The 18267-nt window shown below is 41.0% G+C and overlaps 2 protein-coding genes across 2 annotated transcripts in view; one reads left to right on the plus strand and one right to left on the minus strand.

The window, feature by feature from the left end:
- Positions 1–2703, plus strand: part of LOC134213648 (ATP-binding cassette sub-family C member 10) — a 17067-nt gene extending 14364 nt beyond the window's left edge. Inside the window, exon 5 of the mRNA XM_062692900.1 lies at positions 1057–2703. Within this exon, the coding sequence (XP_062548884.1) occupies positions 1057–2493 (1437 nt within the window). The 3' untranslated portion in view covers positions 2494–2703. The remainder of the gene's footprint in view (positions 1–1056) is intronic.
- LOC134213650 (guanine nucleotide exchange factor MSS4 homolog) lies at positions 2617–15136 on the minus strand. The gene is made up of 2 exons (XM_062692901.1): positions 14879–15136; positions 2617–3039 (listed from the first exon to the last, which is right to left on the minus strand). Exons 1-2 carry the CDS (start codon positions 15005–15007, stop codon positions 2782–2784), a joined length of 387 nt encoding a protein of 128 aa, XP_062548885.1. The 5' UTR covers positions 15008–15136; the 3' UTR covers positions 2617–2781.
- Positions 15137–18267: the final 3131 nt, after the last annotated feature.

Genomic DNA, 18267 nt, shown 5'->3' on the forward strand with positions numbered 1-18267 from the left:
ATTACCAGATGCAGAAATAGTGATAATTTTAGTATCCAGCGGCTAAGGAAGAAAACATCTGTAGAAAAACAAAACTACTTGACGGAGACAAACAAACACATATCTACGAATTGACAGTTTATCATCACATTTAAAGTGAGCTTTCACTTTGATGCGTTATGCAACGTACACACCAGTCAAGCAGTTTGACGAACATTGACTCCGCCCCCAAGAAAACGCTTCGGTTGCTGCTTTGTTTGATCGTGTGTGAAGTTGTTCGAACAACCATTTGACAGTTGGCGGCTCAGTTGGAAAAAATTAAAACGGTTTGATTTTGGTTTGAGTTGTCGGGGTGGAGTCAAGGTTTGCCGAACATGTTTGAGCATTTGTAGGTGAAGTTGCACAAACCCCCATATATTTTTGATGGTTGGTGCTCAAGTTGGTGCTTCGGTCGTTCGTGTGTGATATTGTTGGTCGAATTAATTGATTTTTCGTGCTGCTGTTGGTAAAACATGATGGATGTTTGAATAAACGAGAGGTGGAGTCAATGTTGGTCAAACTGCTTGACCGTGTGTATGTTCCATTAGGGAGCGCTACCAGGCTCGTCGCTTGACAATTGTATGGGATGGTGGCAGAGCTGCCATTTCTTTGCTATTCTTCGGTTGCACTCTGGTTTTGAAATAACTGCCACAATTCATGCAACTCAGACTTAGCACCAATGAAGTTGGTTGCGTTGTCGGAATGCATCGTTTTCGATAATCCACGTCAACTTGTAAAGCGTCTCAGAGCCGCAAGAAACGCATCGGTCGTCTGATCAGAAACTAATTCCAGATGTATGGAACGGGTCTGCATACAAACGAATAAGCTAATAACACATTTTACCCAGGTCTGAAAGTCAAATTAATCGCATTTTCAATCTTATAAATACTATCACCAATAGAAATCTATACATTCCCTACTTTTGCTTGAGTAAATAAGGGTCAAATAGTTAGAAACAAAGCAATTAATAAATTCTTAAACTCATATTTCTAGTTCTAAGATTATTTCATTGTGTTTTTTTTTTCATTTCACCAACAGACAAAATTCCAATTTTTCGACGTCGCCCCACTGGGTCGCATCCTGAATCGGTTCTCATCGGACGTCTACACCATCGATGACACACTTCCGTTCATCCTGAACATCCTGCTGGCACAGTTCTTCGGACTGATAGGTGCGCTCGCCATCAGTCTGTACGCCATGCCATGGCTGGGACTGCTAATAATCCCCCTGTGCCCAATCTATCTATCGCTGCAGAACCAATACCGATTTGCATCACGGGACATCAAGCGACTGTCGAGCAACGCACTTTCGCCGCTATATGCGCACTTCACGGAGACACTGCAGGGGATGGCCACGATCCGAGCGATGCGCGGCGAGGCTCGTTTCAGGAAGAATTTCTTGTTCAAACTCGGAGAGAGCGTTAAGGCTCAGTTGTCGGCATCCGCTGCTCAACAGTGGCTCGGACTGAGACTGCAACTATTGGGAGCGTTTTTGGTGGGAGGAGCTGGGCTGTTGGCTGCCATCACTTCGGCGCATCTTACCTCGCCGGAGATGGTTGGACTAACGATTTCGTATGCCTTGTCGATCACCGGCCTATTGTCTGGGTTGCTGAATGCAGTTTCGGAGACTGAGCAAGAATTTGTCGCTGTAGAAAGGGTGAATCAATATTGTGGGTTGGACGAGGAAGTCAACAGCGATGGATCGGCTGATCCACCGTTTGGATGGCCCTATCAAGGGGTAGTGATCTTCGACAACGTTCATCTTAAGTATCGAGAGCATCTGCCGTCGGCACTGAGGGGTGTTTCGATGCACATAACTTCTTGCGAGAGGATCGGAATAGTTGGAAGAACCGGTGCAGGTAAGAGTTCTGTTTTAGCTTCCATAATGAGAGTAGCGCCTCTTGAAAAGGGGCACATCATAGTCGATTGCGTAAACGTGGCAACGCTTCCTCTGGATGTGTTGCGAAGTCGGGTGGCCGTCGTTTCACAGGATCCTTTCTTATTTAATGGAAGCATTAGGGAAAATCTCGATCCGCGAGGGCTGCATCTGGACTCGGAGATTTGGGAAGCGATAACTTGTTGCTTAGCGAGTCCACTCGTTCAATCGCTTGGGGGTCTGAGCGCTAAGCTGGACCCTAGTGGGTCCAATTTGTCAGCCGGACAAAAACAGCTGCTGTGTCTCACAAGAGCGCTGCTTAAAAAGTCTAAAATAGTCCTAATCGACGAGGGAACCGCCAACCTCGACTACGAAGCGGAATCAGCGATTCAACTTGTCCTGAAAAATGCCTTCCGTGGCAGAACTGTTATTCTAATTGCTCACCGACTGAATGGACTGCAAAATACTGATAGAATTATTGTGATGAAAGATGGTGAAATCGCCGAACAGGGGACGCCCAGAGAACTTGCCCTCAACGAGGAATCACTATTTCACTCGATGCTGCAGGAGCAGCAAAATACGACTTTCGCCAAGCTTTGAACCTAGTCCCCTTGAAAACAGATTGATATTCTTACTATGCGTATCAACAAATATAATTACTCTAGAATTTCGGTTCCTGGGAAAATTGTAATTTTCCATTAAAAGATTTTAGTCCTTAACAAATATTTTCAGAAAATAGTTCATTGTTATAATTTTCGATAAGAGTACATAATTTTAAGATGATCTTAAAGATTAAATGATCACAAGTCATGCCGCGCCTTTAAAGTGTGTCTGGAACGGAAAAGAAATTCCTTCATTCTTGGTGTTGGTCCCTGGAGTGTGTCCGGTTCAAGCCGTCGTGTGCTTCACTCTCTGCAGTGCCACGTAGCATTGTTTTGTCTGGAGGTCATGGTAGCCTACGGGTCCAATTTCGCAATCGGCACATATCAGATACTTCGTTTGGTCAACCGTGTGCGAGAAACCGATGTTCTCGAAGGTGAACATGTCGCTAACGACCCAGAAGTGTTTCAGCTTCTCGCAGGCAAACTCTGCCGGTCCGGAATTTACCGGCTGCCGTTTCTTCTGGTGCGGTTCCGGTAGGTCGAACTGAAAGGGAAAGGAATCATTGGTTATTTATGTTAGCACCAGATGTTTTGTACGGTGATGATCTTGAAACAAAAAAACAGTTTATCTGGGTGTTCCAGATGGCGTGAGAGCAGCGTCAAACTTCGTGTGCAGGCTCAGAAAATTACTTCACGGGTTGATGCAAAGCCCTCGTTGCTGGAATAACAGGCTCAACGAAAGCTGCTGTCGTATGGATATGCACGCTCGCAACATGATTATTAGTGCTGTCCAATGAGCAGCTCGAAGCAGCTTGAAATTGTTCCTGTCCTGCTCGTTCTTTTTTGTCAACAAATGGGCATGAGGAGAATGGTAATAACTTCGAGCTGCTCATTGGACAGCACTGTTGTCAAACACGAGTTTGTATCGGTGATGACGAAATAAAGGTACGTACGTACTTTGGACTCTGCAAAACGTCCCGATCGAATAGAGTTCGCCGCCGGACCAAACTGACTATCTACAAAACGCTCATAAGACCGGACACGAGACCTGGACAATGCTCATGGAGGACCAACGCGCACTTGGAGTTAGACCTGTGCGCCGGTCATATAATCGGCGGCGGCGGCGTAGTGGTCACTTTTGCCCCGGCGGCGGCGGCGTCACGGCGGCGCGCCGTTGGCTTTTATCGGCGGCGGCGGCGACGGCGGCGGCGGCGGCGGCATGAACCGGCGTGTATGAAAAAATCAATTGCCAAAAAAAAATCAATTTTAACGCGGATTTTTGAATTCACACGTTTTTGATTCGCACGGTACGAATCGCCCGTATAGGAATCGAGGAATAAAATTGTAATATTCTATTTTTGTCGATCATCAAACAGCACATTCCATAGTAAAACACCAGCGACACTAATAAGTACCTGATCTCAAAATGTTATTTAAATTAAAACTATTTTATTATTCTCTGATTTTAATTAATCAAAATTTAACAACGAATCCTGCTTCACTTTTCGTAACCCTTGAGCAGTATTAAGAATTAGACTTCGGTGTCATAGGACTAATTTGTTAATATTTTTTCCAAAAGTTTTTCCAATTCAGGATTTTGGTAAACTTCAGTCGATTTACTTCTCAATATACCTAAATTTCAGAAAAAAAAACTAACTATTATACTGTGAGTTACATATACAATTGGGCATGATTTGATATCATGGTCTGCATATCTAGTATATTTAGAAATTTGCAGTGCTACGTCGTTCACCTGCTGTGACCCTTAGATCCTGGAAGGACATTGACGATGGAATCCACTAATGACAACCACAATGGACATTTTACTCCCCACATCGCGTTCTTGTATGTTCTTCTTCTTCTTCTTATTGGCATTACATCCCCACACACACTGGGACAGAGCCGCCTCGCAGCTTAGTGTTCATTAAGCACTTCCACAGTTATTAACTGCGAGGTTTCTAAGCCAGGTTACCATTTTTGCATTCGTATATCATGAGGCTAACACGATGATACTTTTATGCCCTGGGAAGTCGAGACAATTTCCAATCCGAAAATTGCCTAGACCGGCAACGGAGATCAAACCCAGCCACCCTCAGCATGGTCTTGCTTTTGTAGCCGCGCGTCTTACCACACGGCTAAGGGGTATGTACAAATCTCAATAGATGATCAACATAACTCAACATAACAAATTCAATATTTTCCTCAAAAGTTGGTAAAATATGCCAAAAAAGTTCTTGGTGGAGTTCTTGAAGGCATTTCCGGCGGAAACTACGATTTTTTTCTAAGTTTCATTAGAAATTCCTTGGTAAAACCTTATACGAAATTCTGCGGAAACTCATATTGGCATTTTTTCAAAAACCATTAAGGTTCTCGTTGGGAAATTCCTTTAGTAAAACCACAGGTAAAACCATAAAATATTCTTCCAGGATTAATTCGGAAATTTATTCAGGAATGAAATAGTTTCCGAAAGAATTCCTTAAACAATTTCCGAAGAAAGGTTCAGAAAGGACTCTCCGAGGGAATAGCGAAAAGAGTTTATAAAGACATTTTTGACAAAATTTCTGAAGAATTTTTCGAAAAAAGTTAATGTAAAATATTTCGTCCGAACTTGTTCAAGTTCACTATTGATCCCACGACTGACTTCCCACAAATCATACCGAAGAAATACAAAACCAAACTGGCTTGTTTGCTTGCTAAATGTAGACTCGTTTATTCGTCATAAGGAACAAAGGTTTGGGCACGTAGACACTTATACTGCCGCTAACCGCAAGTCGAGCACATCTGTATATGGAGGCCCATATACAGATGTGCTCGACTTGCGGTTAGCGGCAGTATAGGTATTATATAATTTTGCCCGGTAGCACCGACTTCAAAATAGTTCACATTAGGGAACTGAAGGAATTCCCGCAGAAAAATCAGTAAATTTCGATAAAATGTTCTAGGAAATTCCTAGAAGAATTTTTTAATGGTTACCAAAAGCAATTTCCGAAGAAATTCCTTTAAATTAATTTCTGAAGAGATTCCCGAAAAAATCAAAAGAAATGGAGAATGTAGTGACGGAATTATCGGGGGCCTTTCACAAATTACGTAACTTTGAATAGGGAGGGAGGGGGTGAAGCCGAGCGTTACGGTCCATACAAAAAAATAAACCTTCCATACAAAAAGTGTTACGAGGGGGAGGATGGGGGTCGAAAATAACCAAATTTAGCGTTACGATATTTTAGAAAGAAACCTTGAGGAAATTGTCCAAGAACTACTTCCTAAAGTTACCAAAGAATTTTCAAAGAATTACCCGTAGAAATTCCCAAGGAATTGTTTAATGTACAGTAGACGTTCGATAACTGCAAGTCATTTAACTGCAATGCTTTTTAACTGCAATTCGATAGTTGCAACAGTTTTGCAGTTATCGGACCGCTAAACTTCAAAACGGTGTCAAAGTCGATGACAGCTGCACTGCACTGCACAATTCGATGCACTTTTGTTGCATCTGACGTCGACTGACAACCGTTTGACGTCTAGAATGCATTGCAGTTATCGAACGGCATTCGATAACTGCAACGTAAACATGTTGCAGTTATCGAACGGCTAGTGTAGCTCTGAAAGAATCCCTATGGGAATTTGAGGATAAGTTGTCAAAAAACTTGCTAAGAAACCCCTAGGGGAATTTTTATCCGTTTTTTTCCTAAAAAAAATCCGAAGGAATTCTTAAAATAATCCTCCGTATTAATTTCCGAAGAAATTCCAAAGCAAACTTTCAAAGACTAAACATATTTCCGATGGAATCTGTGAATGAAATTCTGAAGGAATTTTTAGAGAAATTCTAAAATATTTTCTGTCGAAATTTTCTTAGGGAATTTCTAAGGGAATCACGAAAGAATTCCTAAAGGATTTTATGAAGCAATTCCTAAAGCAATTTTCTACGAAATTTTCAAAGGAATTTCCAAAAAAACGAAACTTAACGAATTTCCTAAGATTCTTTTAAACAAAGGAATATGTGAAGCAAATTCTGACGTTCCTGAGTTCCTGAGGTAAATTTTAAGGAATATCCTTTCTGGAATTCTTTTCAGGAGAAGTTTTTGTAGAACTTTTTGCGGCAATTACCTGAGGAATCCTGGACGAATCTTCAAAGCAATCTATGGAGGAAATTGCGAATAAATTACTGGGAAGAATTCCAAAGGAATTCTTTACGAAACTAAGGAATTACATCAGCACAGAGGTTCCCAAACTTTTGGATATGCGACCCACCTAGCAGAATCCCATATTGCTTGCGACCCACCAGCACCAGGTACCAAATCCATTAATTTTGTGAAATTGGATAAAAATGAGTTCGCGTTAAATTGGACAAATTATAATAAATTGCTTTATATCCCATCATTGTATTTGTCAAAAATCCGCCAATTTTTTGGATTGGATTTGGATAGAATTTGAATTGAATTTGGATTGGATTTGGATTGGATTTGAAATTTATTCAGATTGAATTTGAATTGGATTTCGATTTGATGAGGATTGGATTTGAATTAGATTTGGATTGGATTTTAAATAGATTTGGATTTGATTTAGATCGGATTCGAATTGGATTAGGATTGGTTTTGGATTGGGTTCGGGGCTTACATTTGGATTGTATAAGACTTCTTTCTACTTGCCCAAATATCGTATAACAAAAAAAGGCCGTTGACCTCGTCAGGTTTGTTGTTCTTTAATCATCCAATCATTAGTTAGATCCTAATTCAAAATATGGAATAGATTTGTGGGACAAAATAGTAACAAAATTATGAATTAAGATTTGTCTTTCGCGACCCACCACTGAACAGCCCACGACCCCCCTGGGGGTCGCGACCCACAGTTTGGGAACCTCTGCATCAGCAATACCAGTTGGCATTTTCTCTGAAACTCTATTAGGAATTTCTTCGTGATTCCCTTTGAGAATTCCTTCGAAAATTCCATCATAAAAACCTTCAAAAATACTTCATGGAAGTATTTTACCTTCAAAAACTCAAAAGTTCTTTTAGGAATTATTTTCGAAAATCCATTCAGGTTCTCTTTTGGAATGCCTTCAAAAATTTATTTGGAAATTCCTGCGTTAACCCAACACAACTTTCTCAAATAACGCCTCCAAAAATTTATTTGGAAAATCCTCTAGAATTTTATTTCTTAAATAATCAAGAAAATACCGCCCGGAATTTCTTCGGATATTCCTCCAGGGACTTCTTCAAAAGATTATTCGAAAAACCTCGGAGATTTCTCCAGATTTTTTTTGCATAGTAGGCGAAAATGCGGGTTATGAATTGCCTATGCGAAGTTTCCATACGATTCTTAATTTTAGTTTTTCATGATTTACTCAACCCTACTCGAGATTTTCGAGTAATGAAATATCATATAAACTTGTCGGAAACGAATACGAATATATTTGCTGAAGGAATGAAGAAAATCCATCCAGCCGTTTTCGAGTTATGCGGATACGAACACAGACCATTTCATTTTTATATATAAGAAGATGAAGTTGTTTGCGATGTAGTTACTTATAGAATTTTCGAAAAAAAAATCCAAAAATAGAACACAAACACTAAAAGACTTTCGGGAAGATAAAGGCATTTTCGAAGAAATTCCTGCACTTCCGGATTAATTCCCGGAGAATGTTTTAAAGGACTTGCTGGAAGAAGTTCTGAAGAAATTCCTTAGGTAAATTCAAGCATTCCTTAAGCTATTTCCGAAAAAAAAATCGTAAAGAATTTTCTGAAGAAATCCATAATGAAAATTCTTAAGGAATTTTCGGAGAAATTTTGTAAGGAATATCCAAAGCAATATTCAAACATATTTTAGGAAGAATCCCTAAAATAATCTTCTAAGGTTTCTTAAAATAAACTTTTCGGAGGAATATCTGGAGGAATTATTAAATACATTTTTTGGTATATTTCCGAACTAATTTCTGGAGTATTTTTCGAACGAATTCATAAATTAATGTTTAAACGATACTTCTTCGAATATTCTCAGAAATTCCAGGAATTTTACAAAAAGGCTTTTACAATACAGTATCAAATAATTTCAAGAAATAAAAATTAAATTTTCGTAATGTTTGAAAATACCTGACGTTTGAACTAAATAATTTGACTAAATACTATGCAGCGAGGCGACAGGCCCCAGTTCTGGGTTATAATGGCTGTGAATAAGAAAATAAGCAGCGTTTTTAACTGATGCTCGTAATATTTGCTCAGCAATATTTGATTTGCTGATGGTTAGCAAGTGGTTTTGTCAATTATATTTAGAAATTGATTTCAAAATATAAATTACCTACTCGGGAGTCGGAACAAAATAATCGGTAAAGCATTCACAGTTGGGATTTAATTAGTTTGCTAAATCAGTTTGCCTTATAAGCCAACTGTCTTAATAGCACAAATTCAAAAACAAAGAAAACTATAAAAAAAAACTATAAAACAAAATAAAAAATAAATATTGTCAAAATAACTAATGTGCAACTTAACTTGAAATTTCTAAACTGCAATGATTTTCCTGTACAATGCCAGATCCTTTAAGAATGGGGACGCTTTGGTCATGTATCCAGGCCCCACAAAAGCTTGACCACAACAAACCTACAAGTTTAGGTACCCGACTGAATGAAGCCTTGGCTTAACGCATTCCAAAAATCAGTTTAACAATTTATGTATTAGTATACTAGATAAACTAATCAACTCTCAAACTAATCAACCAACCTATTAATTAACCAAGACAATGTATGTCACTTCACCGACTTAGAGACACCATCGCTTGAGGTAGATTTGAAATTATGGGGCCCTCCTTAGCCGTGTGGTAAGACGCGCGGCTACAAAGCAAGACCATGCTGAGGGTGGCTGGGTTCGATTCCCGGTGTCGGTCTAGGCAATTTTCGGATTGGAAATTGTCTCGACTTCCCTGGGCATAAAAGTATCATCGTGTTAGCCTCATGATATACGAATGCAAAAATGGTAACCTGGCTTAGAAACCTCGCAGTTAATAACTGTGGAAGTGCTTAATGAACACTAAGCTGCGAGGCGGCTCTGTCCCAGTGTGGGGACGTAATGCCAATAAGAAGAAGAAGAAGAAGATTTGAAATTGAATTTCGACGAGATCCAACTTAACAACATTTATGAACTGCCATAAGACTAGTTTAGTACTATTCCAATTAACTCCACCACGCTGTATTTCTTCACAGATACGTATTTCGACATCAAGTATTAGGCCGTTTTCAGTGTCTCGTGCTTGACTCGACTCGACTTAAGTTAATTGATTTTTTTGTATTGCGATAGTCATCGGCGTGGCAAAATTATGATCGGCGGCGCGTCGACCCAAAATCGTCGGCGGCGGCGGCGCGAGTAAAACCACCGGTGGCGGCGGCGTGGCGCGGCGGCGCACACGTCTACTTAGAGTATTCGAGAGGAAAGTGTTGCGTACTATCTATGGCGGGGTGCAGATGTAAGATGGTACATGGAGGAGGCGAATGAACCACGAGTTGCAACAGCTATTGGGAGAACCGTCCATCGTACACACCGCGAAAATCGGAAGACTGCGGTGGGCCGGGCACGTAGCCAGAATGTCGGACAATAGCCTGGTGAAAATGGCTCCCGACAACAATCCGCCGGGCACAAGAAGGCGAAAGGTGGATCGATCAGGTGGAGGACGATTTACGGACCCTCCGCAGACTGCGTGGCAGGCGACGTGCAGCCATGGACCGAGTTGAATGGAGACGACTTTCATTTACTGCACAAGCTACTCCGGCCTTGGTTTAAATAAATAAATAATAGTATCGACGCCGTAGCCAATCAGTGCCATGACAGAGGACGGCCTGAAAAAAGAAAACAGCCGTCAAAAATTGATTTCAAATGATACCGTAAATAGAAAGTTTCTACTGCTGATCAAATTCTTATTCCTGAAACAGTGTTTATAGATGGCGGATTACGACGAATCTCACTTTGTACCATGTTCCAGCAACCTTGACGCTTGGTGATGACATCATGCAAACTAAAGAGGCTGCACTCATAACAAAGAGACGAAGTGTCAAAATTGGAACAGCGCATTTGCTGTCAAATCAGTTGTTCCAATCGAGCACAAGGTTGTTAAAGGTAGGAGTATTGCGTCTCTTTGTTTTTCCAGGCTCGTTAATGCAAACTAGTTCGGAGGATTGATCAAGCCCCGCACACTTGCCGCTGCCCGTGAGGAAGACCCTTATCCGCTCATTACAGTCGAGCCATTCCAGTCTACCGGCAACCATCTTCAGGCAAGTACACTCCTAGTAGGATCGGCTCACTGCCTGACATATCACATGGTTCCAGCCGCAGTGTGATTGGTGAACTTCAGGCCGCTCCGTATATCGTCTCAGCCAGCAGGCCACCAAACCACGATTCACCGCCTCTGCCAGTTACGCCTACCAGCGCTCGGCATTCCTCAAACCACATGATATCTGTTTACTACCAGAACGTGAGAGGGTTGCGCACAAAAATTAGTCAGCTTCGTTTGGCGTTATCCAGCTGTGACTATGACGTGCTCGTTTTCACGGAAACGTGGCTACGAGCAGATATCAAAAGTAGCGAAATTTCTTCCGATTACACATTTTTCCGTTGTGATCGCAACGATTTAACCAGTCATCATTCACGAGGTGGTGGCGTTTTGGTCGCAGTCAGAAATTCACTGGAAAGTGAATGTGTATCGTTAGCTAACTCGGTTAAACTGGAACAAATCGCAGTCCACATTAAGTCGAAGTCGACGATTTGACGAATCTGATAGCTCTCCCACGCAAACCAACACCACCAATCGGAAGGAGAAGGTTTCCGCTACCTGTTGATGGTGTTGGTTTGCGTGGAAGAGCTATCAGATTCGTCAAATCGTCGTTTGATTCTTTGTTTACAAAAGCAGATAAGTCGTTTTGAAAATTTTGTCTTGAAAGGATAAAATTTCCAGACTGAACAATCATGTCATAGATTGAAAACCCGTAAAATAGCTTAAGGTGTCGGTTTAACGCACTTTTTCCCTAAGAGCAAGATTACCGGTGGTGAGTTTAAGCCGTTTGGCAGCGCAGTATCATTACTTGACACTTTACCGGTCGCTATTAAACGCGCTGCTATAACAATAGCGCGACTGACAGGTAACAAAATTTGGTAGCGCGATAAGAGCACTGCTATTTGATGAACTGTCAACTGTCAAACGTCACCGGTACGGAATACAGCAACCAAATTGAGAACCGAAAATAGTGACCGATACGGAAACGAGTGACGAAACTAAAATGAAAGCGCTGCGCGGGTGATTAAAATGCTCGCGACCGATAATGATGCTCTAAGGATAAACTGATTGGAGCATTCCGGATTTCCATGGTTTTAAAATATAAATCTGCTGAAAATAAGGCTTGTTCGCGACAAAATCTGGACACATAACTTTAAGAATAAAAATAAACTGCTGTTGGTTTATTTCGGTACGTTTTTCACTTCAAATGGCTTCATTCCTTATCGATGCTTCGATGTATGCACGAAACTTGGTGACATTTGAATTTTCTAAGAAATAATACGTGCCGAATGATTTGACATCCTCAGTAGAATCTGTTTCGAGCTCGTATCCTTCTGGTGGCTCATAAAATCCGTTTTTGATCCACTCTCTGATGTTTTAGATATTGTCAAACAAGCATCGACATATTTTGAACCGCTTTGAGCAGTGTTCACATGAAAACAAAATGTTTTTAGTCAGTTTCTGGATCGAGAGACCCGAATTTTAATGGCGACTGCACACAATTCTTTCCGAACCTACAATTTCTTCGTCGCCATTATTCACTACGAACTTGTAACACTTATAAGAAATATATTTTCAGAAAGTACACACATACAATCATCAATCTACGAAATATTTCACTCGTTGATGTTCTATTTCAAAAGTTATACGTGTTTAAAGGTGTCCAGATTTTGTCGCGTACAAGCCTTAGTTTTCACTCAGTTCTGTTCGTAATAGTTAAATGATTCATTGAAATTAACATTTTGAAGTCTGACTGAATTCGCCCTATAGTAGACCCCCTGGGGGTCCATAATAGAAAATTGGTTCCCTATAGTCGACACTTCATTTGATTTTCATGTTTCGTTTCGGGACGTTCTTCTTCCCTATTATGGACCCCCCAAAATATTCCTATAATGGACACTCTCGTGTTTATTTTTTAAAGAATTTAAAAAAAGTCATCTAATTTTACTTTCCACAGCATTTACAATGCATGTAATCAAATCATAGAACTGTAAGGTAGGTTCTCCTTATGGAATTTCATAGCAAAGTGTTTACATTGTGCTGTAATAATGCAAAAATGGCTGAAGGGTCCACTATTGGTTGGGGGTCCACTATTGGGCACTTTACCCTACAACATCCAATTTTGTGTGCAATATCCATGTTTATAATATCCCGCCTATAGGATAGCTTGTCTTTCAAAATCATGGAGTTTCGTGTGTCGCAAGATGGGTTTCGGTGCTAATCGAAATTTGTCCACTTCCTTGAGGGAACCAGATTCCCGGAAACACTTGCGGATGTGGCCAATGTGTCCAAAATCTCTCAAAAATCCTTCTATTGAGGTTGTTTTTAAAAATCATGGAGTTTCGTGTGTCGCAAGATGGTTTACGGTGCTAATCGAAATTTGTTAGCTTCTCTGAGGGAACCAGGTTCCCGGGAACACTTCCGGACGTGGCCAATGTGTCCAAAACCTCTTAAAAACCCATTAATTGAGCTTGTCTTTCTAAACCATGGCGTTTGATGTGTCGCAAGATGGGTTTCTGTGCTTATCGAAATTTGTCCGCTTCCCTGAGGGATCCAGGCTCCTGGGAACACTTCCGAACGTGGCCAATGTGTCCAAAACCTCTCAAAAACTCATCTATTGAGCTTGTATTTCAAAATCATGGAGTATGATGTGTCGCAAGATGGGTTTCGGTGCTTATCGAAATTTGTCCACTTTCCTGAGGGAACCAGGTTCCCGGGAACACTTCCGAATGTGGCCAATGTGTCCAAAACCTCTCAAAAACTCATCTATTGAACTTGTCTTCCAAAATCATGGAGTTTGATATGTCTCAAGATGGGTTTCGGTGCTAATCGAAATTTGTCCACTTTCTTGAGGGAACCAGGTTTCCGGGAACACTTCCGAATGTGGCCAATGTGTCCAAAACCTCTCAAAAACTCATCTATTGAGCTTGTATTTCAAAATCATGGAGTATGATGTGTCGCAAGATGGGTTTCGGTGCTTATCGAAATTTGTCCGCTTCTCTGAGGGAACCAGGTTCCCGGGAACACTTCCGAACGTGGCCAATGTGTCCAAAATCTCGCAAAAACTCATCTATTGAACTTGTCTTCCAAAATCATGGAGTTTGATATGTCGCAAGATGGGTTTCGGTGCTAATCGAAATTTGTCCACTTTCTTGAGGGAACCAGGCTCCCGGGAACACTTCCGGATGTGGCCAATGTGTCCAAAACCTCCCAAAAACTCATCTATTAGGATTCTCTTCCAAAACCATGAAGTTTGATATGTCGCAAGACTGGGTTGTGTCCACTTGAAAAGTGTCCACCACCCCAGGGATACCCCAGGGAACCAGGTTCCCGGAACATCCGGAACCATGTCCTGGTGATTCAAATGTATCAGAACTAACTTCTGATGCTGGTAAATGATGATTGACCACGTTTGCATCAGCATTCTGGTCACTTTCGTTCATTTATCAATGGTTTTAAAAAAATGACCCGTTTTTGACTGCATCTGACCCAGGACCCCCCCTTAATAAATCCGGCCGGGTTGGCACCATGGTCAAATCAAGTCATGTACCAAAAAATAGACATGATGACGCTTCTTCCCTGAAAATTTCATGGCAATCGGACCAAAAATGAGCCTACACGGGTTATTTCAATTTTGATTTCTAGGTCAGACCGAAACGGGTTAAGATGGTTCGAGACCCCTCCCATCTTTAGAAAGGGAGGTTCCTATACAAATGAAACAGAAATTTCTGCTTAACTCGAGGATCAATCAGAGAATAAATCAATTTTAGGCAAAACGAAGTTCGTCGGGTCTGCTTGTTCAGAATGAAACTGAATCACTACTGATTTCACTCAAGTAGCTTAAAACAGTTTTGTGTGCAAACTAGAGTGGATTAAAAGTTTTGTGTACAAGTTTATATGATTGTAATGTGAATCAATAGTGCTGTCCAATGAGAGCTCGAAGTAGCTCGAATTTTCTCCCTGTCCTGCTCATGCCCATTTGATAACAAAAAAGAACGAGCAGGAACAACTTCGAGTTACTTCGAGCTGCTCATTGGACATCACTAATGATTAACGAGTTAATTCAATCATCATTGATAACAGTCTACACACTTTCTTTTCTCTTCAGTTGTTACTCCGTGAACTACTGTACTTGCCTCTTGTTCCACGTAATCAGCACAGCCTGGTTTCAGCATGATTGAGTCACAGTGCGTACATTTAACATTAGTTTTATTTTGCTTGTTTTCGACCAACTCTGCCAAGTTTAACTCTGGTTGGTCACTCATTTCTATCTATTAATTAAGCGCGATAACTAACTCAAACAATGCAGGTATTATTTGAACTTTGGTTGCGTTTACAATAATGTTGGAGTGTTCCGTGCCACTGGCCTTAAATTGATCGAAATTTGTTTGTAAACAAACGCATGGTACGTCATACAGAAAAGTGACGTATGCACTCCCATTCGTAACAGTCAAATAGCGAGTAAATTATTGGACGATACACAATGTACGGGAGTGCTGCGCTTGCGCTTTGTCGCTCAACAGCCTGTGAATATTGTCAGATTCTCTGGATGTGATAAACTGCGCGACTGTTGTAATGTTCCCAAATAGGTATTGCGCACTTCCCACCTCGTTGGACTCCGCACTTTAGAAGTGCGACATAACCATAAGTGCGAGATGTCAAAATCCTTTATTCTCCCGGTTGGCGGGCTGATGAATCGGGTGAATCGGGCTGGCGCCAACGAAAGTTGTTTATGTTTTCGAATGAACACGTGGGCTCAGCACGGTTGCCAGAATATTTAGTTTGATCAGACTCTAGTAAAATAATAATGATTTGTAGTAAAAGATAATCTTTCCGCTACTTTCGAGTCAGTTATAATTTAAACTCTGCGGAAACATATTAGGATGATTGCAATAGTGGTTCAACACACAATTTTTCTTCAAGTTTCATACATTTAGATGAACTTGAAAATAATAATAAATAATCCAAAACATTTGACATCACTGCTCAAAGTGCGATCTATGATTTTCCCAAAAAATCGCGGCGAATCACTGTCGAAAAGTACGGCCGCGCCAAACGATACACCGCAATGCTATTCATCCATAAGAATCAAGTAAACGGGGTGCAGAAAGCGCTGCCGTACCTTCGCTGAAGTGGGTGTTCGATCCGTTCAGCATCCGTTCAGTATTGACATGAATATTATTACAGATAACAAATATTTAAAGGCTACCTTAAGGCTACCTTACACCTCGGGAAAATCTTCCGCCGGATTTTGGTCCCCGTGCATTTTAAATGGGGCCGGGATTTTGATTTTCCGTGCCCAAATCCCGAAAACATCGCATATGTAAAAATGCATGGGGAAAAATTCCGCGAACCAAATTCCCGAGGTGTGAGGCTACTTTACACGGAAGAAATAAACTACCCAATAGTGAGTTTAATTCACCCAACCTCGAACATCCGTACAGGAAGCCAAAATTGAGTAAGTAGGGTCGAAGTAGTTTGCCTTTACTCCCATGTTAAAAAAGTACCCAACGGAAAATTTATTGACCCAAATTTAAGTTTAAATTCCCGTATTGAACTGGCGTCGTTGGATTGTTTGGCTCTTTTGTTTTTGACAACAAAAGAAAGAGTGAATGAAAGCGAAGAGAAAAAATAACTCAAAAGTAAGTTTAAAAGTACTCAATTTTGGGTACTTTTTTTCTTCCGTGTACACCTCAGGGAAATTTTCCGCCGGATTTTGGTCCCCGTGCATTTTAAAAGGGGCCGGGATTTTGATTTTCCGTGCCCAAATCTCGAAAACATCGCATATGTGAAAATGCATGGGGAAAAAATCCGCGGACCAAATTCCCGAGGTGTGAGGCCATTTTATGAGACAAATTCGAACAGCTGATCGAATTTTTGAGTGGACGGCTTTGATCGGTCGGCGACGATCGGTCTTTGTTTTTGTAAATTTGCATGCAAACAAAAGATATTTTAGTTACTAGATAAAGATTGTCGCTTCGGTTCCCTCCTGCGCTGTGAGAATTTGAAAATATTGGCAATGAAAGTAGGATAAACTATCAAGTCATGTTATGCACTGAAAACATTATACACGCCCATACTACTGGTTCCACACGTGAATTTTCACTAGTTGTATTAACGCATTTGTCCAAAAGTACACGCGGCGCTCCCCAAAGGAAACGACGCACCGCGTTTTTTGCTGCCCGTATACTCGATTCTTATGGAGAGATAACATTGCGGCGTTTCCTAGGGTGCGGTTGTTCCTTTCGAATGTGGAACGCCGCGTGGAATCTTGTGCAAATGCGCTTTTGGAAACATTACAACAGCCGCGCGGCGTATCGTATTGACAGCACCCTACAATAGTTCATGGGACATTAAGGTGAATCGCGTTGGAGTCCAATTAAAAATCGACATAGCGCTTTAAAGGGCACATAACTCGAAAAGTAAACGACAGGCAAAAGCGGAAAGTAGTTTTTCACCTTTGCTCACTTGCAGCACACACGAAAAAATGGTTTACAGATGTGCTAACCGCCTAAATATTCACATTTGTGCGAGCAAAAACGCGAGGTGAGGGATAGCACGGCCATTGTGCCTGCCATTTTGGACGACGCCGTAACTCACATTAACGTGTGATTCCAGTGTCAAATGTCAAAAAACTAAACGTTCGATGCATTTGTAGAACATAAAGAATAGAAATGAAAAACACGTTAAATCTTTATGAATTCTTTTTGTAGGAAACGTCTGGAAGGGTGCTCGTTTTTTATTAGCTCCTAAATGTAAGCAATATGTGAGCAATACGAATACAAATAATACACATTTTAGAATTAGCTAGTTACCTTTATTTATTTATTTATTTATTTTTGCATGAATCTGACGGATACCTTAAGAGTCCCGCACAATAGACATACCTACGTTTGCCTACGTTGAGTCAGTTTTCCCACCGAAAAACTGTTAAAATGTATGCAAAAGTAATTATTGTGCATTGAGGCAGAAACAGCAAAACCTGCACAGAATCTTTTTCAGGAAGCATGACATTCTCCTCGGGACCGTTCTGGTATATCCCAATGGCTGCAATCACTTGTGTTAGGTGTACTTAGTACCTACAAAATCGAACATAATCCATAAGAATGCAGGAAAAAATCTGACATTAAACTTACCTTTCTAGTAAAATAATTTGCGTCGACGCTCCTGTCCGGTCAATTCTGAAACTTAGTCTGATGCAGTGACATCACATCAAGGTTTTTTCTTTTTCTACTTCACAAAAGGGTTCAATATACTAAACCAATAGGAAACGATGTTCAAAATACGTCATTGTCGCGCTTATCTTTTTCTAGAATGCTGCGGCGGTCTTACACTCGCAGGCTCGACTGCGAAGGTAAACGTCAAGATAGCCGCCGTGCAAAAAGATAGGCAGAATTTTCCCGCTCAAAACAAAACCACGTGCTTTTCGCGAAATGACAGCAGCGTTAGATTGTATTAGTGAGAGGCAACCGGAGTCACTGAGTACATGGAGAGTGTTTATCATGGCAAGTGCATACGGTGGGTG

The sequence above is a fragment of the Armigeres subalbatus genome, chromosome 2 (genome assembly GCF_024139115.2).
Source record: "Armigeres subalbatus isolate Guangzhou_Male chromosome 2, GZ_Asu_2, whole genome shotgun sequence".
NCBI classification, from domain to species: domain Eukaryota; kingdom Metazoa; phylum Arthropoda; class Insecta; order Diptera; family Culicidae; genus Armigeres; species Armigeres subalbatus.